Source organism: Arachis ipaensis, chromosome B4 (assembly GCF_059453495.1).
Source record: "Arachis ipaensis isolate K30076 ecotype BB chromosome B4, ASM5945349v1, whole genome shotgun sequence".
NCBI classification, from domain to species: domain Eukaryota; kingdom Viridiplantae; phylum Streptophyta; class Magnoliopsida; order Fabales; family Fabaceae; genus Arachis; species Arachis ipaensis.
In genome coordinates, this window is record NC_142439.1 from 558319 (window position 1) to 582638 (window position 24320).

Genomic DNA, 24320 nt, shown 5'->3' on the forward strand with positions numbered 1-24320 from the left:
ACACAAGAGAAAGAAAGCTTTGGTGGAAGAACACTTTATTGCTCAAGTGTGGTTACAAATGATTCACACACCTTACACTAATTCTTATCTCCTATTTATAGCCATCCACCTCCTCAATGGATGGTTAAGATCAAATCTAATCAACGGTCCAGATTAATCCTCCAGAACCTTCTTTACAAATATCTATCCTACCACAACTTTCCAATTGTTTCTAGATTATTCCATACCACTCTTTATACTTCTATATACATCTACACTCTTCTAGAATACTCTATGATCTTCTAGAGTCTTCTAGAACCTTCTAGGATATTCCAGGAACTTCTAGGACATTCTAGAACGTTCCAGAACCATCTAGAGCATTCTCAAATACTCTAGAAAACTCTACAAACACTGTTAAATTTAACCTTCTAAAATTTACTGTGACATTCTCCCCCACCTAATGCGCAGACGTCCTCGTCGCGTTCTGTTCATGATAGCGCTCTAGGTGTTCTTGGAATTGCCACAGATCTTCGCGAGTTTCCCAGCTAGCTTCGGTTATCGGGAGCCCTTTCCACTTGATCAAGTATTGGATACTTGGTGGCACCCCTCTTCGTCGCACGATGCGATTAGCTAGGATCTCTTCAATTTCTTTATCAAAGGATCTAATTACCACGGGTGGAGCACGACTCGAGTTACCTCTACTCGGTTCATCTTGGTCTTCATGATATGGTTTAAGCATACTCACATGGAAGACCGGGTGAATCTTCATAGAGGGAGGGAGTTGTACTTTGTAAGCAACCTCCCCAACACGTCCAATGATCTCAAATGGCCCTTCGTATTTGCGGATTAAGCCCTTATGAACCTTGCGAAAGGCTTTGAATTGTTGTGGAAGAAGTTTAATCATTACCTTGTCTCCCACTTGATAGCTTGCATGCCTCCTCTTCTTATCTGCCCATTTCTTCATCCTCTTGGCAGCTTTGTCGAGGTAAGAACGAGTGACATCTGCTTGTTCTTCCCAAGACTTAATCATATGATAAGCTCCAGGGCTCTTCCCTGAGTAAGGGGAAGGAAGAGAGTGAGGTGTAAGCGGTTGTTGTCCAGTCACGATCTCGAATGGACTCCTCCCTGTAGACTCACTCCTTTGCAAATTGTATGAAAACTGAGCAATGTCGAGGAGTTTTGTCCAATCTTTCTGATTAGCGCTTACGAAATGCCTCAAGTAACACTCGAGTAAGGCATTCACTCTCTCAGTCTGCCCATCGGTTTGAGGATGGAAGCTTGTTGAAAAATGAAGCTCTGACCCAAGGAGTTTGAACAACTCTGTCCATAGTCGTCCTGTGAAGCGTGGATCTCGATCACTAATGATACTTTTGGGCAATCCCCAATATTTCACCACATTCTTGAAGAATAGTCGTGCTGCCTCTTCTGCAGTGCAATCAGTAGGGGCGGGTATAAAGGTAGCATACTTCGAAAATCGATCCACTACCACGAGAATAGATCCAAACCCCTCGGACTTTGGTAAGGCAGAGATGAAATCTAGAGAGACACTTTCCCACGGTCGCTCCGAAGGAGGCAGAGGTTCCAACAACCCACTTGGTGTCTTATTTTCAATCTTATCTTGTTGGCACACAAGACAAGTCTTCACATAGCTCTCCACTTCATCTCTCATTTGGGGCCAATAATAAGAAGATTCAATGAGTGCCAAGGTCCTTCGCTGACCTTGGTGACCAGCCCACTTGGTGTCGTGGCATTCTCTCACTAATTTTCTTCTTAGATTTTCCCATTTAGGGACATATAGTCTTCTCCCTTTTGTGTAGAGAAGGTCGTTTTCTAACCAAAATCTTTTGGTCTTACCTTCTCTAGCCAACTCCACCAACTTCTTGGCTAATGGGTCGTGATGCAACCCTTCCTTGATGGTATGCACAATATCTCCTTCCACCATAGAAATGGCCGCCAACTCAGCCTTGCGACTCAACGCATCTGCTACCACATTAGTCTTGCATGACTTGTATTCGAATTCGAAATCAAACTCAGCCAAGAAGTCTTGCCACCTAGCTTGTTTGGGACTTAACTTCTTTTGAGTTTGGAAGTAGCTTGTAGCCACATTGTCTGTCTTGACGATGAAGTGTGAACCGAGCAAGTAGTGACGCCAAGTTCTCAGACAATGCACCACCGCAGTCATCTCCTTCTCTTGGACAGTGTATCGCCTCTCTGTATCATTCAACTTGCGACTCTCAAAGGCAATAGGATGTCCTTCTTGCATCAGAACTCCTCCAATAGCGTAGTCAGAAGCATCAGTGTGGACTTCAAATACCTTTGAGTAGTCGGGTAGTGCTAGTACTGGTCCTTCTGTGATAGCAGCCTTCAACTCATCAAAGGCCTTTTGACACTCCTTTGACCATTCCCAAGAGTGATTCTTCTTGAGAAGATCAGTTAATGGTGTAGCCTTAGTGGAGTATCCCTTGATAAACCTCCGATAGTAATTAGCCAACCCAAGGAATGACCTCAATTCAGATACCTTGTTTGGCGGCTCCCACTCTTTGATAGCCTTCACCTTTCCTTGATCCATGCAGAGAGTTCCACCCTTAATGATGTGTCCCAAGAAGTAGACTTCGCCCCTTGCAAAGGAACACTTTTCCTTCTTCACATATAGGTTATTCTCTCGCAAGATCTTGAACACGGTTTGTAAGTGTTCTACATGTTCCTCCAAAGTATTGCTATAGACAACAATGTCATCCAAGTAGACCACTACAAACCGATCAAGGTAAGGTCGAAAGATCTCATTCATCAAGGTACAGAAGGTCGCAGGAGCGTTGGTCAAGCCAAAAGGCATCACCAACCACTCATACGATCCATACCTCGTGACACACGTGGTCTTAGGCTCATCACCATCGGCAATTCTCACTTGGTGATATCCTGACCTCAAATCTAGCTTTGAGAACCACTTGGCTCTACCAAGTTGATCAAACAAATCGGCTATCAAAGGAATGGGGTATTTGTTCTTGATGGTTACCTTGTTAAGTGCTCGATAGTCGATGCATAGCCTCAATGAACCATCATGCTTCTTTTGGAATAAGACTGGTGCGCCATAAGGTGCCTTCGATGGACGGATGAACCCAGCATCTAGCAAATTCTTGAGTTGCTTCTTCAACTCCTCAAGTTCTGGCGGTGCCATCCTATAAGGTGTTGAGGCGGGCGGCTTTGCTCCTGACTCCAATTCAATCTTGTGGTCCACCTTCCTCCTAGGGGGTAGTTGTTTTGGCAACTCGGGAGGCATCACATCCTTATTTTCTTCAAGGACTTTCTTGATTTTGGGAGGGACGTCTTCTCTTTCAGATGTTGACTCCTCTTGTAATAGAGCCAAATATGTAATCTCTCCCTTCTTGAACCCTTTCTTGAGTTGCATAGCAGAGAGTATCGGTGGTCCTCCAAATTTAGAGACTGTAGGGACCATGCATGGAGACCCTTTCTCCATGACACATACTACGTCGTAGTATGGCATAGGTATTATATTTGCCTTCCTTTGCAAATCGAGCCCGATGACTATTTTAAAATCATCCATGGGTGCTACTGAGAAATCTACAAGGCCCTTCCAAGAACCAAGAGTCATCTCAACCCCTTTTGCTACTCCCTTAAGGGGTTCACCCTTGGTATTTACGGGTTTGAACCAACCATTCTTTTCGGTGATCTTCAACCCAAGCCTCCTTGCTTCATCAGGCGTGATGAAGTTGTGTGTAGCACCAGTGTCGATCATAGCCATGACAGGTTTTTCATTGATAAAGGCTTTGACATACATCAAGCCTTTCTTTTCTATAGTGCTTGCCTCTTTGCTCTTCACAGCATTTATGTGTTGGATAGATCCAACACACTCAGTTACTTGAGTTTGAGCTTCTCGTTCCTCGGCGATAGATGCCAAAGTCCCTAGCTTGGGACAATCCTTCATTTGGTGTGGTCCCTTGCACACGAAGCATCCTCCTTTGGGCACGAAAGCCTTCTTCTTTTCTTCGTACTCTTTCTTTGAAGAGTATTTTCCTTCCTTCTTGGTTGAGAAACTCTTCCCCTTGTCTCCCCCACCTTTAGCAGAACTAGGCTTGGAGGAAGACTTGGGTTTAGAGTCTCCCCTATGATACTCAGTGAGTGATTTGGCCACCATGATGGCCTCATCGACATCCTTAACATTCCTTCTTTGTAGTTCTTGCTTTGCCCAAGGTTGGAGTCCATCAATGAAGAAGAATAATGCATCCTCTGATGCTAAGTTGGGAATTTGAAGCGTGAGAGTAGTAAAGTCCTTTACGTAGTCGCTAATCGTACTCTTGTGCTTCAACTCCCTCAACTTCTTCCTTGCTTCATAAACCACATTCTCAGGGAAGAATTGTCTTTTCAATTCCCTTTTGAAATCTTCCCATGTGGCTATGTTGCAAGTACCCTTTTCCATATCTACGCACTTTCTCCTCCACCACAAAGTAGCATTATCAGAAAGGTAGAGAGTTGCAGTGCGTACCTTTATTGCTTCTTCGACCACCCCTTTGCCTTCGAAGTACCTCTCCATTTGCCATAGGAAGTTCTCCACCTCGCGAGCGTCCCTTACGCCCTTGAACTCCTTTGGCTTGGGGAGATCAATCTTTGTCGTCTCCCTTATAATGGTTGGTCGAGATTTTGCCTCCTCGAACCAAACTCGAACTTCCTCAAATAGCTTCAAGGAATTCTCAAGCTTCTCTTCGATTTGGAGCATGCTTTCTTTGAAAGCATCTAGTTCTCCTAACACGTGAGCCTCGAGGGTCTCCTTGTCATGTTCTATCCTTTGGAACCGCTCATCCATAGAGGATAGAACATTTTTCAACATAGAAACTCTTTCTTCTAAGAAGTTAGAGTCCTTACCTCTAGGCTCACTTGAAGAACGGCCCTTCTTGCCTCCCCATTGAGAAGGAATAGTATCCCTTCCCCTTTGAGACTCAACATGCTCCATGGTGATACTAGAAGCCATACCCACAAGCGACTTGTGCTCCCTCTCGAACCTTGCTCGGATACCAAGTTGTCACGGCCTTGGACACACTCCAACGCTACCGTGCCGGCACTCGGACTTACTCAACCTCTTGAGCTAAGACCAAGTCAGCCTAACCCTCAATACTTAGCAAGAAAGCTAAGAACACAAGAGAACACAAGAGAAAGAAAGCTTTGGTGGAAGAACACTTTATTGCTCAAGTGTGGTTACAAATGATTCACACACCTTACACTAACTCTTATCTCCTATTTATAGCCATCCACCTCCTCAATGGATGGTTAAGATCAAATCTAATCAACGGTCCAGATTAATCCTCCAGAACCTTCTTTACAAATATCTATCCTACCACAACTTTCCAATTGTTTCTAGATTATTCCATACCACTCTTTATACTTCTATATACATCTACACTCTTCTAGAATACTCTATGATCTTCTAGAGTCTTCTAGAACCTTCTAGGATATTCCAGGAACTTCTAGGACATTCTAGAACGTTCCAGAACCATCTAGAGCATTCTCAAATACTCTAGAAAACTCTACAAACACTGTTAAATTTAACCTTCTAAAATTTACTATGACATGACACCGTCGTAGACATTGTCAATAGAAATTAAAGACAAGGACAAATGACCTATAGAGTGGAAAAAAGAGCAAGTATTTTAATTTCTTGAACTTCACACCATTTATAAATGTCAATTGCTCTTTAATTTGCATTCTTTATTTGTCCTAAAGTTTAATGGGTTTTGGCTATATGATATTTTATGTACAGTTTTTTTTTTTTTTCACAATTCGGTTTGAATATAGGATTTTATTCGTATTATTATTATTTAACTTTGTCAATATTATACCTATCAGTGTAAAAAATGTTATAATTAACATAACATTTTTTGTAAATTAAAAATATCTACAATTAAAAATTTAATTATCTCTTTGACTATGATTTTTAAAAAAAATATTCTATTAATTTTAATATTTTTATACAAAAAGAATTTAATAACAAAATTAAAAGTAGTATAAGAATCTAATAAAAAAATATAAAAATCTAATTAAAATTTTAATAAGACTATAAAGACTAATAGAATAATTAAAACTACAATAAAATTCACATGCAATCTATCTCAGTTTGGACAATAAAAGAGAAGTAAAGCTAGCTTTGTTTATAAAAACGGGATTAGAGACAGAGACAAACAAAATCGTATTTGATAGATGAGATATGGACAGATAAAAACACTAAATTAGTATATTTTGTATCCATCTTAATAGGAACATAAAGACACTAACAAAGAACACATTTTATTTTTTATTTTTTTTATTATTCTTGTTAAATTTTTATTATTATATTTTTTTAATATTATATTTTTTCTCAAATTTTTTGGATAAAAAATATGAGAATAAATTAAATTATTATAATTTGTTAAAATTTATCACAAAAAAAATACAAAAACACAAATTTTTTTGTTCCTGTCCTTTGTGTCTTATTCTTATCCTGTTCTTAGAAACAAATACAACCCAAGAGACGGAGTAAGACAAGGCCAGAAAAAAAGTATCAAAGACAAAGGAGGCACGACACATAGAAGCAGAGGCGAAGGCGAGCCACGGTAAAGCCAAGACGATAACTTTAACACAAACAGAGGAGGTAGGGCAACGACTGACAGCGAGCAGCAACTGGCGGTGAACAGCAAGAGTAATTACAAACAGTTGCGAGCAAGGAAGACAAGGCGACAATAATGAATGCGCAAGGACGATGTGACGCGGATAGAGACAACAGACACACAGGAACTAGCAAACACAGAAGGCGCGGCAACCAGACTGTGATGTCGATGACAATGAACTTGTGAGAGTCAGAGAGTGAGAAGTTGAGGCATCACGTTGAGCTCCACTATTGCTATTTTGGCCTATTTTAAAGTGAGAGAGTGTGTTGGGGATGGAAAAATTTTCGTTGGAGTAGAATTTAGGAGGATTTTTCAAGTTGGATTAAATTAATTAATTAAAATTTTCACCTAAATATATATATTAAGTAACTATATCATCAAATTACGATGACCACTTTAGCATTATTTTCATAAAAGATATATTCTAATAAGTTTAGAGACACATTTATCAAATTTTAATTTTTTTTTTTGCTATTTTATCAATAATATTTATTGAATGCTATTTTATAATTGTCAGAATCTTTTAGATTATAATCTAATATTTATCTGTTAATCTAGTATTTATATGTATGTTTCAATTATATTATTCTTTGTTAACAATGTTAGTGGGAATAATGACATAGCTATTCAATGTTAGTGGTATTTATAGCATTGTCCTGTTGTATGTTGTCTCACTTATTAAAGATTTAATTGAAGTATAGGAAACATTAAAAGTAAAATTAAAAGGAAAAGTATAGGTACCCAACAATATTTTTGAACAATGCGTAAAAATTAAAATTATAGGTTAAGGATAAAACTTATATTGGGTGGCCACTCCAATGCATGCGAAGAAACATCATTAACAGAAGATGAAGGGTAGAGCTAGTTTTGGGAATACACCCTCATTGCCGGTGAAATAATTAAACACGGTCCAACATTGATTAAGGATTTGGATGAATTGATTTTGTTTTTTTACATTGCATAACCACCCCCTAAAGTAAATGCTCAAAAAAAAAAAAAAAACATCATCACCACCTTCAATGTTAGGTTCAATGCCAGGTGATGTTTAGTGAACATAGTGAGTATCTTGTTCACCATGATTTATAGGTTGCCATGATAGCTAAGGGCACTGGACAGAGAACATATGTTTACAAAGCGATGCAAGAATTTTGAGCTTGAAATATAGTCTATTGTAATCTGAAGATTATATTTGATGGTAGAAACTCGTCACAATGAATGAATCCCTAAGGAAAACCCTTCTTTTTTAAAAAATTTCAGACATCCACCTTACCGCAATTCTGACTTCAAAGATTCCCAACAATTCAACAATCCTCTCTCGCGCTTCAACAACTGCCATTTTGATGAGCATCATCGAGGCAAGATCCTCACACTTCAATGTTATTGGCAAGGTCCCCCCTCACATTAGTGGCACCTTATGAAGATGTTATTGTGATCACAGTGGTAAGCAGTAAGCACAGTAATGGTCTGTAAATTGCGACGTGTGTCGCATTTGAAAAGGGGATATAATGTCTTTTACGTGGGTTCTGATTATTTTTTTGAAATATTTGATCTTCCCAATGGTCGAGAAAAGGTTCTTTTAAGAGGCCCATGCGTGATTTAAGGAAGCTATTTAGCTGTAAAACAGTGGAGCCAGAGTTCAGGCCGCGTGAGAAGACTTTCGATACCACATTAGTGTGGATAAAATATGAAGCCCAAGTATTTGGTATTATCAGGAGAAAATAATTATGAGAATCAAAGCAGCGGTGGAAAAGCCACTTAAGGTTGACCTAACACCAAATCTGTAGAGCGTGGAAAGTTTGTTTGAGTTTTTGTTCAGATTATATAACTTTGGCATTTCCATAACTTAGAAAACAATGGTAGATGAAAACAATGCTCTGACCATGTTACCCGGGAAAGCAATATCAGAAAAAGGTAGTGAAGAAAGCAGTGTTTCAAGATGAGAATCAAAGGAAGATGGTGGCTGGTTAGGGAGACTATGACAACTACACATTCAATGCAACCAAGACTTGAATTTGAAAATTTTCTAGAGACAATTGTTGTTGATAAAGATGATGCTGGTTTTGTTCATCACAAATCATAATCCCACGTAAAATTGGAGAGATGGATTAAAATGGTTAATAAAATTGAGCGGTGAAAAAGAATTATTTTCATATTAATCAGAAGAGTAACCATCCGGATATCAAGGATAATAAACATCTCATGTCATAAAATCATTTATCCCAAAAGCTTAAGCTGATTTTGTGGTTCACCAAGGATCGAACTCTTGACCTTTCGGATCTAGAACTCTAATATCATATCATGAAACCACTCATCCCAAAAACGTAAGTTGATAGGACAATGTAACACTAATGGTCATATCTCTAATACTTCCTAAACCTCCATTGTACGTATTGTACGCTTAGGCCACTAGCTCCATATACTTTCTCTAATCAGAAATCTAATTTGTCTTTGACTAATTAACCATGATAGCCCCACAAAGAAGTCTAATAATGTTGTTAGTCTTGGGAAGAAACCTGATTTGCATCAGACAACGACTAAGAAGAACGGTGGCTCTAGGTTGGCAAAAAAACTTCAAGACAGTGCAAAAGGTCCCAACCATAAAAAGGAGAAACCATGGTCTCGTTTCACCTAGCTATGGCGAACGTCGGGAATTTCCAAGCCTTCAAAGGAGGGGATTCCTATAAGCACACCAGCTCGTGGGAAGCATAAGCAGGTAGTATATCCTTCTTCAACGAAAATATCATGGATAGGGATAGACAAAATGTCAGAGGTTGGGTCATCGAAAACCATGAGACGAAAAGTGAGGATGCCAAGGTTCCTTCTAAAAAGGAATCCTTTGCAAGATGATGTCCAGCCATGAATTATTATACCAATAATGTATCTTGGAATGTTTCACGGGTTTCCAATAAAGCGGCTTGTGTTTATACTTTATAGACAGTGGGTAAAAAATTTTCTCATTGTTCTTTTTCCAGAAGATGAAACTTTTTTGCAAAGATTAGGTTATCATGTTAACAGTGTTAATTAGTATCACAGAGGCGGGATATGATTCTTATAAGCAACGCACAAGGTCAATTGCATTGTTTAGCTTCTCTCCCCAGATACACTCAAGAGGATAAGCACAAGCACACTCGAGTGGGTGAATCGAGTGTTGAAAAGCAATGATCGATAAATTTTTCTCAATGTAAAAGCATACAATAAATAAACGAACAAATAGTTTTGTAGTAGTGCTTTTCTAAGGACCTACAAATGAACTCCCAACAATTATAAGGAGTTATATTTTTTACACGGTTAATAATGTTAGATAAACAAAAAAAAAAAGTCAAAATTTGTCTTATTTAATATTAATTAATTATCGCAACAATTAATGAATGCTAAATAAGGCAAGTTATGGCTGATTTTTTTTTGTTACTAGACATTTCCATTTTTACACCAATTTAAAAATTGAAATATTTGGTAACTAAGAAAATCAGCCAAAAACATTTATAATTTACTTTATTTAATATTTATTAATTATTACAACAATTAATGAATATTAAATAAAACAAATTCTAATTTTTTTGGCTCCTTAGCATTTAAATAATAATAAATGTAAAGAATTTAAGAAAAAAAACGTTGGATATATTTTTAATTCAGTATAACCTTTTCACTTACGTCCAGTCTTTTTGATAAAAATGTCAAAGATTTTCATTTCTCTTTACCAAAACATTTAAAGTGCTTGATAAACTGTTACAATTAAGTTCAGTTTTATACATTTTATGATATCTTCGTAGATTATAATATTAGAGAAAGACGTCGACTCTAAAGACTCAAAGCAATAAAATTAAGTTAAATTTTTGGGATATTTTGTAGCAAAACAAAAAAAAGTCAAAGACAAAATAAATTTTTACATTAAAAATTAAAATCATATTTAATCCTAAAATTACCTAAATCCTATATGCTTAAATCTTCATGATCTTTGAACTTGGCTTCTTGTCATTTTTATTTCTTTTTTTCTTGTTGACATTCATAAAAAATATATACCAGCAAAAAAAACTTGAGTTCATACATATGCATATATTGTTAAATTATCCCCCATCTCAAATAATTGGTGAGGGCTTTTTTTTTTTGTGATTTTGTTAGTTTAGTTAAAAAAAAAATATTTCATAAATAGTATATTTTGTCTCTAATTATATGAATTCACCAAATATTAACACAGAATATGCCTGTATAAAGTATTAGTCATTCTCTTTAATATTTAAAGATCTATTTTTTCATAAATTATATTTTTTTATTTTTCAAATAATATTGTAAAAAAAAATAACAATGTCACATGAATTTTAATATATAAATCTTATACTTTCATGTGTCTGAAATAAAATTCGATTGTTGTATTATATTTTTAAAGTGTAAACTATTAAAGTGATACCCAAAAATTTATGTCTCTAACAAAATAACTCCAAAAAATATAATGATAAATAAATATCTAAAAAAATTAAAAATACGATAAAAAGAACTATATATTAAATACATAGCCTAAAAAAATTTTGGAAATCAAATTTTAATTGCTTTTTTGTAAATGTTATTAGAAAAATAAATTTTTTATCTTTAATTTAGTAATTTTATGTTAAACGATTTTTTAAAAAAAAATTATTGTGATTAACAAAAGTAATTCAAAAAAAATAAAAATAAAAAACTAAAGATCAAATATTGCTTCGAAATTTGTTATGCACTTTTTAAATAATATTCAAATGTTATCATAAAAATTTGGATCAAATGGATAAATCATTTATTAAATACAAAAGTTTTTTGTCACTTATAATATGAAAAATATGATATTTACTTATTATTTTTATCGTATTTTTAAATTATTCAAGAGTTATTTGTCAATAATATTTTTTAGTTATCTTTTTGTCTCTGTCTGAATCTTTTAAACACCAAATTTATAATTAACTCTATTTTTAAAATAATTCTATCGTCTGCTTTTTTTTGTCATTAACTATTTTTTTTTTCAAAGTAAAATAGAAGAAAAATAGAAAGGAGCAAAAAAAATTGCAACAAGAGCTAAAAACAAAAGAATGAATGCATGAAGCTGCAAGCGAACCCGTTATTTATACTTAGAAATGTTAGAGAATTATTAGAATTTATTATTTTTTATTGTTTAATTATATTTAAAAATATAACAAAAAGTATATTATTAATTATTAAATTAAATAAATTAAACTAAAAATTAAATTAATAATTAAATAATAACTAAAGATAATAAATTTTTTATTTACATTTCCTCTCATTCAATTTTTTTTTTTTACACAAATCGCGGGACATCATATTGTCCCTTTGCTTACATCAAATTCCTCCATAGATTCTCCACTTGTCCCCCTCAGTATTCTTATTTTCGAAACAACTTAGTTACCACAACAATTTCTGCTTTTTTTAGCTTCTCTCTATAAATATCCCCAACAATATAATTTGTATTCTTCCATTAAAATTCCCCAGCTTTTTTTTTGGTCATTTTAAGAACAACTTCAATAAACCAGTAAAACAAGCAATTCCATTATAACCATGCATTTTACCAACTTTCACCCAATATTTAAAAGATTGAGCCCCATTTTGGTGTTGAATATGAAAAATAAATCTCTTCTCGGACTACTCTCTTACAGTAAAAATTCATTCTTATGATTTAGAGATTTTTTACTGAAATAAAATAAAAAAATTTATTATTTTTTAAAATTCTATTTTTTAATTTTAATTTCTTAAATACGATTTTTTTTTATCTAGAGTAAGTTCATAGCATCTCGGCAAACTCTATAGACCCCACGAACTTCATTATATTTCAAATTTTTAAGCTTCACAACGGATAATAGCAACTATTATTATCGTTTCCAAAGTACATAAGAATACCCAAGAGTATACAGTAATAAGTCATATTTTTATTAGATAAATAATAAATTTTTATTGAAGAAACTATAATTGTTGTTTGTGTATTTTTATGTGCTCCTGTATACTCTTGGGTAGCGTTTGTTTTGAGATACTGAGACAGAGACCGAGAAACTGAGACTCAGTATCGTGTTTGTTAGTTCAGAGACTGGTACTAAAATTTATGTCTCTGTCTCTAAAATTTCAGTATTTTAGTACCTCCAAAAAGTAGGGACACAGGGGACTGAAATTTCTAGAGATGGAGACTGAAACTTTAATAACATTTTATATCTAAAATACTTTCATTTCAATTAATTAATTCTAATTTTATCTTTTGTGCAAATTAAATTAGAGTTTCATTCTTGTTTCAATTCCTGTCTCCCATTTTGCACTAAACAGAATACTGAGATTTATTTCAATCCCTGTCTCTTAGTGTCTCTCAGTCTCAGTCTTTCCGTCTCTGTCTCTACCTTGGAGACAATGATAATCACTTAAAAATTTGAGATTCGTGAGTTTTGAAAAATGTTAGAAACAATAGACTAAACTGGATAAATGATATGTATATTATTAAGTGTATTCAAGTTGTCTATTCAAGTTGTCTGGAATAATACAATATAGAAGGGTATTTATAGGGACTAAGAGAATCGTAATAATAAAGACGTAATATTCTATAATAAATATTTCAGATATACTAAATAATTCTAATTGATCCTAATTATATTCTAACATCTCCCTCAAACTCAAGTGACAACTTGAGTTTGAAACTTATTTAAAATAACGAAATAAAGAGAAAAAAACTGCATAAACTGATAAAACGTGCAGACGAAATTGCCGGAAGGAAACGCAAATGGAATTGCCGCTTGTCTGAAGGAAGCGCAGACGGAACTGCCGCTAGTCTGAAGGAAGCACAGACGAAAATGCCGGAAGGAAACTTAGATGAAACTGCCATAAGAGAATGCAGACAAAACTGCCGCAAGAGTGGCCAACTGCCGAAAAACGGTTGAAAAGATGGTGAACTGTTGAAAAAGTAACAAAGTGTAACGAGATGGCAAATTATCGAAAAAGTGATGGAAAACATATGATTTTTCTATGAGAATAAGTAAGTAGTGAGTGAATGAGTTAATCGGTGAGATAAGAAAGCATCAAAGCATAAACAACAGAGAAGGAAAAAAATGGCACGAAATGATAGTATGAAAAATTAGGGTGATTTCACCAAAAGAAAAATAACTTATCCTCTTCAAGAAGGATACCATAGCTCTGATACCATGTTAGAAACAATAGACTAAACTGGATAAATGATATATATATTATTAAGTGTATTCAAGTTATCTGGAATAATACAATATAAAAAAGTATTTATAGGAACTAAGAGAATCGTAATAATAAAGATGTAATATTCTATAATAAATATTCAGATATACTAAATAATTCTAATTGATCATAATTATATTCTAACAAAAAAAATTAAAGTGAAGTTCGTCGAAAGTTAAGCGAACTCTATAATTTTTATAGAGTTTGCCGGAATTAGATGAACTCGATAAAAAAATATAGAATTCGGCACCTAAATCTAAAAAAAATAGAATTTAAGAAATTAAAGTTAAAAAATACATATAAATTTTTATTTTTATTTTTTTTTTTGAAAAAAAAAATCCTATGATTTAGTCACCCAAAAAAAATATTTCTTATGATTTAATCATCCCATGTTGGTTGACCACGCTGTGCTCGTGTCCCATATTTCCCAAGAAAAAATATTACGCCCTGGTTCCACGCTTTACTCGCTGCAAATATAATAATGAAAGTACTATTTGATAAATTGCAATCCTTTATGCAACAATGACGGAAATCCATTTAGTTGTTTGCATGTTGTTTGCATGCCTTTTAATTCACTGCATGCCTTTTAATTCACATTATATATATATATATATATATATATATATATATATATATATATATATATATATTAAATTTAACCAAATTAAATAATAAATTAACTAATTTTTATTATATTAGACCAACTTAATTAAATTTAGTTAAAAAAATTTTAATGTATAAATATATATATATATATATATATATATATATATATATATATATATCTTTTTATTCACTTTTTTTATAAATTAAATATGTATAATAATAATAAATATGTGATTAATAAAAAAATTTTACTAATATATATCCTAGAAATATCATAAGAAATATTTTATTAAAATTTATTAAAAAGATAGTTTTTTTTTAATATTTTCAATATATTTAATGTATCAAAAATTTAAAAAATTTCGATTATTATTCTCTTAAAGTGTATTTAAAATAGGTAAATATTTTTTTATAAATATTTTAAATAAAAAAATTTTTGAAAAATAAATTTGTGTATTAAACTTCTTTCATACAGATGAGAGAGAGAGAGAGTTTATAATATTTTGTGTGTATTTTTTTAGATTCTTTCATAATATAAAAATTATATTTTTGTTTTCTTTTATTTTTTATCAATCATTTTTAATATTAAAAATAACAAATTACATGAAAAGTATATATATATATATATATATATACATTTTCCACTTTCACAAAACATGATATGCACCTAGCCATGCCTATTTAAAAATGGTATGTCTTTACTGATTAAAAACAATACCAAATCAATTATCATGCATTCATGTATATATTTATATGAATTATTTTATATATTTTTAATATATTTTATATTAATAATTAATTTTTATTATGCACATATCATGTTTGACATTATTATTATTAGGAGCCAAAGAAAAATTTATTTTGTTAGGTTGAATTGAAAAGTTAAATCTTTATTTTTGTCAAACGCTTCTAACTTTAATTACAAGGTGGCTGATCAAATAAGTTTTGCCCATTAATTTTCATGATGAGTCAATTAAATACATTTTCAATATTGTTAACTATAGATTTGATGGTTAAGGAAGGGACGGAGTTTTGTTCTACTCGATCTCGTCTTGTTCTATAATAATTTGTATAAAAGTTATTTTATTTTTATTTAATAGTAAAAAGTTGAATCTTATCCATCTTCGTTAGTATCTGCTTTTATATTTATTAATATCTAATAAATAAAATTAATCTTTAAAATTTATATAACCATCATCACATATATAATATAAATTAAAATAAAAACTTAAATATAATATAATATTATTGATTTATTATTATATAAAATTTTAAAGTAATATTTTATTAATTTATTACATAAAATTAATAAAATTGTTTATAGATATTAATTATACATGTTGCTTCAAATTTAATTTGATTTATTTTGAGTTAATTTAGAATCAGAAGATTAAAGTATTTAAAATAACTTGGATAAAATATTAAAATTAGATCCAGATTTAATTAAACATGATCCAGTTTAAATTATGTATATTCTTAAAAAAATTTAAAATTATTATTAGTAAAAATTTTAAATTTTTTATTTTAATAAATACACAAAAAAATTCTAAAACACATATTAACTGAGTCTTTGTTAATAGTATATTCATAAAAGAAAATACATATTCATAAATAAGAGTCTAATTACTATACATTTTTAGTATTTTTTTAAGAATGATATAATAAAATATTACTACGTAGGTAAAATTATTTTTTTTGGGCAATTAATATCATTATACTAAGAGAATAGAAAATAAACTCAACTAATTAATAATACAAACATAAATATAGCTGCTTCTTTTTTTTTATCATATTTTTACTTGTAGCCTTTGTTCTCCTATATATACGAGGAGGATTAATAGTCGCTGAGTCGCTGCCATATGTAATGCCTCAATAAGTTTGTTAATATTGAGTAATTCACAGTATTTACTATTTACCATATCATTTTTAGTAAAATTATTTAGTTTCACAAATTGTTTTTTTTTTTCTTTTATAGAAAATACTAAAGTCATTTTTAATCAAATTTGTAGAATCTGAAGATGAATTTTGACTATCCACAATAGAATATATTTGAATATAAAAAAGATATATGAGCAAAAAATAATCAATAGGGAGCTGGATTTGTCTCGCAAAGATATAAGAAAAATGATTTTTATTTTTGGAAAAGTATAGGTAACCAACAAGATTTTTGAACAATGTGTAAACAATGTGAATTAATAAGGTTAAAAGAGTAAATTTAATTAGTAGCATTAAATTAGAATGTAGTGTATTTTTATTTGATTGGTGGTTGTTCATGTTGTTCAAAATTTTCATTGTTTCCCTAGCACTCCCCTTTATTTTTTAATAATTTATATTTGAATATTGGTTTGGGGAGTGCTAGGGGAACAATGAAAATTTTGAAACAACCACCAATCAAATGAGAATATACTACACCCTAATTTAATGTTACTAATCAAATTTACTCTTTTAATCCTATTAATTCACATTATTTACACATTGTTCAAAAACCTTATTGATTACCTATACTTTTCCTATTGGTTTTGCAGGCGTGTCCCACACTCCCACTAATATAAGAAGTAGCACTGGGCTAATATAATAAATAGTAAGGTTGATGTTGTGTTATAAAAATAGGGCTCTGCAGAATTCAAGGACCCTCCAAATAAGAGTAGAAGTCATCATATTCCTTCAGATCCCCTGCCTGCTTTCTCTGCTTCAGCTTCTATTTACATTCATACCTCAGCTTTCCTTCCCTTCCCCGTTCCACAGGCACTTATGCATACATATTCTCTATTATTTATATTGATCACAATTTGATTCTCGTTGGTATGTAATAAGTAATAACTCTCAACTACTTATTATTACTCTAATACAACTACTTAATATTGTTCTAATACCTATTACTTTATATACATAAATGCAAAAATTTATTTCGCATCTTTGATATGATGAATTATTAGGGGAGGGTGCGAAAATGTGGAGGCTGAAGTTAGGAGAAGGTGGAAAGGACCCGTACATATTCAGCACCAACAACTTTGTGGGGAGGCAGACATGGGAGTATGACCCCGACGCAGGAACTCCCGAGGAGCGGGAGCAGGTTGAGGCTGCTCGCCACCATTTCTATCAGAACCGCTTCAATGTCAAGCCCTGCGGCGACCTCCTTTGGCGTTTTCAGGTACCATCACCACCCGCACCACCCCAACCGCTCCGCTGCCTCTCACTCATCTACCTACTACTTACCCCTTACTTGCCTCGCACGTTTATTATTTTATTTTATTTTCTTCAAAAGATAGGAAGATTCCGTAAGTATGGATTATTATTATTATTATTTTTTTATCAAAGAGACTCGAACCCGTAACCTTTTAATTGAATATAGAGAGATTATGTCATTTGAATTTTAACTCATTGTCATATGGATTATTATTATTATTATTATTATACAATTTTTCATATAATCAAATTAAAATTTTTCTATTTAAATTGATACCTTTATGTATTATTAGCAGTTTAGCACAAGGTTATATTAGTGCTTAGAATATAAAACTCACTAAAGAAACTCTTAATATCTACCAAACACATTATTATCTCATTATATTCCCCAAGTACCGCCCGACATGCACCATCTCACTTACCTTATTCCTCCAATTCCCTTAGCCGCCTTTTTTACGGAAACTTTCTTCGTGTGAACAACATTTGGTTAAAATCATATGTAATTCATGTGTTTCCATCATAAATTAAGTTGCCACGTAATTCTAATAATAGATAAGTTTATGATAAAAAGGTTTTTGACGTATAGTATTTATTTTCATAATAACAACAATTAATTAAGGCGGATTATAATTTATATGTTACCCAAGTCCCCACATTATTTTAGGGATATGCTTCCATCCTCACGCAGCATGAGATTATTGGTGTAAAATGTAAATACAAGATGTGACAATAATTTATATAAGCACAATTTGCGAAGATATTTTACCATATTTATTTATGTCTACAAATATATTAGTCATCTTTTACTTTTCATTTATGAGTTTAGTTAATATATATTTTTAAAAGATATATTAAAGTTATTATTAGTAAAAAAATTTAAATTTTTAATAATATATAATAAGGAAATCAAAAACTTATGTTTTTGTAATTTTTTTTATAAAAACTTTTCAATTACAAACTAAACTTATTATTTCTTATTCCTGCAGATGTACTTAATAACTTCTCTATTCTTTCCTTTTGTCATAAAACTGTACTGCAATCATCTTTAGCATGTGTTGAGGCTTACTACACATCTAGTTTGTGTTTATATTATTGTTATTTTAGTCTTTTATTTTTGAGTGTAACAAAAAATATAGTACAATATATAAACTAAAATGTAAAATATTTTTTTCCTTCCTTTTTTATTCGTTTAGAAGGAGAATTACTCTTTCACTGTTAAATATAAAATTTATTATATTATAAATACATTCATAAAAAATATTTAATCTTATATAATATTATACTATTATTCTAAAGAAAAATACATTTTTATTAGAAAAAATAAATCAAAATTGTAAATAAACAAATCTAATAGCTGTTCCTTCATCATTTAGTTTCCAATTTCAAAGGCCGCTTTAGAAAGCAGCCTAAGCATAAAATCTCTTTACACTTGATATAGGGGATGGTTATTACCATTTTGATAAGGTGGAAACTCAGGTGCAGTCAACTTCACGTGAAGTTGATAACTGAAAATTGTTAGATAAAATTTAATTAAATCAGTCAAATCATTTAACATCTTTCAATTATAATAGAATATAAAAAAATATTATAAAAAATGACAAATATAACAGAATGAAGCTGACTGAAAGGTGGCTTGTGCAGATTCTGAGGGAAAAGAATTTTAAACAAAGAATAGAGTGTGTGAGGATAGAAGATGGGGAAGAGATCAGTTACGAGAAGGCAACAGCAGCATTGAGAAGGGGAGCACATCATCTTTCCGCATTGCAGACGAGTCATGGCCATTGGCCTGCTCAAATTGCGGGTCCACTCTTTTTCCTTCCTCCCTTGGTAAGTACACAAGTAGAATACCATCAGATATTATTATTTTAAATTAATATTTAACTAGTAATAATTTATATTTATATTTATAAAAATTCACATATTTAAAACAAAATATTTTTTAAATTAAATCTGAAATAATGAGATTTGTTCTTGGTTTGAATTATTTGATAAAATAATCCTCAAAATCATAAACTTATATTTCACAACTCTTAGTGTGTGTCAAATATTTGAGGCAATGGTTCAATATATGAGGAAATTAGGGAAGTTGGGTGGAGTATGAATGGGTTAGAAAATGAAGATTTATTTACAATAAGAATTTTTTTTCGCAGATGTTGAAATATCATGATTTAATGCGTCACAAAGTACTGTTTTTAATGAAAGTAAATTCAAGTTAACAATTGAATTATTTTGTCCAACAATTGTCATGTTAGAGGTCAAGTATTAAATTCGTTCTTTTATATTATTTTTTCAGTCGCAATTTTTTTTAAGTGTTATTTTGGTGTTCTACACGACTCTGTGAATTTCAGAATAAAAAAGTAATTTTAGAATTTAGTTAGAGAAGAAAAATTAAATATACTAAAAAGAGGAATTCAAGTTAAAAATGTGAATTCACATACAATCCATTGTCGTAAAACTTAACTAGAGATGACATGATTGTAGCTATTAGTAAGGATAATTAATTAAGTAAAGTAAAAATTTAACAAAAAAATAGTTTAAGTTAAAGTAATTTTAAGTTAAAAAATGTAAAATAAGATAAATTTAAATTATTTTATACTGATCTTGAAAAAAAGTGGTATAGAAGAGAGTTTGATTGAAATGGTGAATAGTAATAGTAATGTAAATTAATGAATGAATGATAGAGTATCCACTATCCAATAATAAATTGTATTATTCGATTCAATTATATCAAAAATAATACGAATTAATTAATATACATATTAAATTTTTATTATTAAAATATATTTAAAAAAATTTGTTTTAAAAGTATTTATTTGAGTAACTCTCTTGTATTATATATCGGAAATGCTAATGGTACAATGATTTTGTTGAACAATATGAACAACCATCAATCAAATAAAAACAAACTATACCTCTAAATTAATCCTCTAAATTTTAATATTAAAATAATCATCCGCACACTAATAAAATAAACATCTGATATATCTATTATTTACATTGTTTAATATTTTCATTGTTTACCTATACTTTTTTCCTATATATATTGCAGGTGTTTTGTATGTACATTACAGGGCAGCTTGAATCGGTTTTCCCAGAAGAGCACCGGAAAGAGATTCTTCGGTACATATACTATCACCAGAACGAAGATGGAGGGTGGGGGCTACACATAGAGGGTCACAGCACCATGTTCTGCACTGCACTCAACTACATATGCATGCGAATTCTGGGAGAAGGCCCCGATGGGGGTGAAGACAATGCCTGCGCCAGAGCAAGGAAGTGGATTCATGATCACGGCAGTGTAACACACATACCTTCGTGGGGAAAGACTTGGCTTTCGATACTGGGACTCTTTGAATGGTGCGGAACCAATCCAATGCCCCCTGAGTTTTGGCTCCTTCCTTCCTTTCTTCCTATGCATCCAGCAAAGATGTGGTGCTACTGTCGCTTGGTATACATGCCTATGTCATACTTATACGGTAAGAGGTTTGTGGGGCCCATCACGCCCCTGATCCTCCACTTGAGGCAGGAGCTCTACGGCCAGCCTCCTTATGAGAAGGTTGATTGGAAGAAAGCCCGACACCAATGCGCCAAGGAAGATCTCTACTATCCACATCCTCTCATACAGGACCTCATATGGGATAGCCTCTACATATTCACGGAGCCGCTTCTCACGCGCTGGCCCTTTAATAAACTGGTGAGAGAGAGGGCCCTCCAAGTCACAATGAAGCACATCCACTACGAAGACGAGAACAGCCGATACATAACCATCGGCTGCGTCGAGAAGGTCTTGTGCATGCTTGCTTGCTGGGTGGAAGATCCAAACGGAGACGCTTTCAAGAAGCATCTTGCAAGGGTCCCTGATTACCTTTGGGTCTCGGAGGATGGAATGACCATGCAGAGCTTTGGCAGCCAGGAGTGGGATGCTGGCTTTGCTGTTCAGGCCCTCCTTGCTGCTAACCTCCTCGATGAACTTGCTCCCGCTCTTGCCAAAGCCCATGATTTCATCAAGAAGTCTCAGGTTAGGGACAACCCTTCAGGAGATTTTAAGAGTATGTATCGTCACATTTCCAAAGGCTCCTGGACCTTTTCTGATCAAGACCATGGATGGCAAGTTTCTGATTGTACTGCAGAAGGTTTGAAGGTAACAACTCACTCATTGTTAGAGTTTTAAATTTTAATTATACTTTTTTATTGGTTTAAGTTTTTGCACTAATTAATTTGAATATGGAAACTAAGATTGTGTTAGACTCACGTATGGGGAGGAGGGGTGCTTCACCTCGTTGTGGGATTAGAGGAAGCAGAACTCGGACCCTGCGAGTTGTGAATTACCCAGAACAAGAAAAACGAAGAGTCCGAATTCCATGTTTCAGATTTCAAATTCCATCAGCTGCAAATAGGAAGCAAAATTTCATGACCAAAGAACTCGCATGGTCCGAGTTGTGTACTCTGAGTTTTTTTTCAACTTTTAAACATAAATCGGAGGGTTCGATTTGTGTACTCCTACAATTTTAAAAAAACACCAACAATTACATTGTTAAAGTATATCACTCATTTTACTTCTATATCAAAATTTTTTAGCCTAAATTTTTGAGATAAATAATTTTATGATATAAAAAAAAAAACATGTATAAAATTCACACAACCCTAAACAAATACTTACACGAGGAGATGTTCTTTCTCCTATGCATTTATATAAACTTTTGTCACTCATGTACCCAACTTAGCTAAACAGAACAGACTAGCAGTGGCTAGCTGGTAGGTTCTCATCATCAACAATAATTACTTATCCAATTATTATTATCTTGTGTGTTTTCAATTTGTTAGTGTTGTCTGCTTTTATCGATGTTGCCACCGGAGCTTGTGGGGGAAAAGATGGAACCAGAAAGATTATATGATTCAGTCAATCTTCTATTGTCGCTTCAGGTGAACACTAGCTATTATTATTAATTAATTAATATTATTATATTATGCCCCTTCTTCTACTTGTTGCTGACCAATATTTATTTGTTTCGAAATTTGATGAATACATTGTTGCAGAGTAAGAAAGGTGGTTTAGCAGCATGGGAGCCACCAGGAGCTCAAGACTGGTTGGAAGTAAGTGTTGTATGTGTTAGCTAGCTTGATTTGATTAATATTAATACAACAGCAGTAACAGTGCTAATGAAATGTATATATTGGGTTGGATTGGTGGTTTGTGTGCAATTTTTCAGTTACTGAATCCGACAGAATTTTTTGCGGACATTGTAGTGGAGCACGAATATGTAGAGTGCACTGGATCAGCTATTCAGGCTTTGGTGTTGTTCAAGAAGCTATATCCAGGACACAGAAAGAAAGAGATCGACAACTTCATCGCTAACGCAGTTCGTTTCCTTGAAGATACACAAACAGCGGATGGTTCTTGGTATGGAAACTGGGGAGTTTGCTTCACTTACGGAACGTGGTTTGCACTGGGGGGCCTCGCTGCAGCAGGCAAGACCTACGGCAACTGCGCTGCCATTCGCAGAGCCGTCAACTTTCTACTCACAACCCAGAGGGACGACGGTGGCTGGGGGGAGAGTTATCTTTCAAGCCCCCAAAAGGTTTGCTTAATTAATTATTATCTGAAAGAATTACGAAGAGTGTTAGGAGTCAGCAAGTTTTGTAATTTATATCTATTAATTAATTATTATTAGTATTTTTAATAGTGTAAAATTATATGCAGATATACGTACCTCTGGAAGGAAGTCGATCAAATGTGGTTCACACGGCATGGGCTTTGATGGGCCTTATTCATGCCGGGCAGGCAGAGAGAGACGCAAGGCCTCTCCACAGGGCAGCAAAGTTGATCATCAACTCCCAGTTGGAAGAGGGGGATTGGCCCCAGCAGGAGATCACGGGAGTCTTCATGAAGAACTGCATGTTGCATTACCCAATGTATAGAGATATCTATCCCTTGTGGGCTCTCGCTGAATATCGCAAGCGGGTTCCCTTGCCTTAATTCCATTACTTACTCACTTTACTCAATCAATCACATTTACCACAAACCCCATACCAATAAACACCCACGCTTAATTATTGTTATAAATTTATAATCATATTCATTCCTCTATGATCTATATATATGCTTCCAACCTAGTTATATGGTATCTGATCTCTGTTATTATGTATTTCTTCGTGTCGGAGTGCTCGTACGTGTATATGTACAGGTGTCTTGTGCGTTTTGCTTTATAAGGGGAATGACCGAAGGGTATGTACAACTCCCAGCGCAACCAGCCAGAGATAAAATAGAAAAGGAACGATTACTCGTGCACATGCTTGCAACAGAAATCGCAATTATTCATAATTTTATTTGGTGATAGCTAGATTCCTTAACTATTTTATCTTTGACAATATAATATTATCTCCTCTCAATTTGTTGTTTCTTTGAAACTTAAGTCTCACGTAAAATAGTTTATCCCTAATTAAAGAGAAGCACACAATAAAAAAAACTTAAAGCACTGCAAAAAAAATACAGTATAAACACAACTTGTCTTTTGAGAGAAGTTTCACATAAATAGAAAAAAAAAATACACAACCACCAAAAAAAAATAATACAAATAAATGGATGGTGCTATAAGTGATGATAGACTAGTTAGTAGTGATAGTGATGGTGATTGATTGACTTCACAGCTTCACCGTTTCAGTAAGACTACTTGTTGAAATATACGTCAATTA

General features: G+C 33.0%; 1 protein-coding gene across 2 annotated transcripts; it reads left to right on the plus strand.

Annotated features, from left to right (window-relative positions):
- The first annotated feature begins 16964 nt into the window (after positions 1-16964).
- On the plus strand, positions 16965-23691 carry BAS (Terpenoid cyclases family protein). 2 transcript variants are annotated; one of them, XM_021120296.2, is made up of 8 exons: positions 16965-17186; positions 17378-17592; positions 19269-19454; positions 20677-21768; positions 22452-22550; positions 22665-22721; positions 22838-23206; positions 23329-23691. In XM_021120296.2, the coding sequence occupies exons 2-8, from the start codon at positions 17392-17394 to the stop codon at positions 23602-23604; spliced, it is 2280 nt and encodes a 759-aa protein (XP_020975955.1). In that variant the 5' UTR covers positions 16965-17186; positions 17378-17391; the 3' UTR covers positions 23605-23691. The 2 variants fall into 2 exon arrangements, with proteins under 2 accessions (XP_020975955.1, XP_016197117.1); XM_016341631.2 differs by having other exon boundaries at positions 17017-17243.
- The last annotated feature ends 629 nt before the right edge of the window (positions 23692-24320 follow it).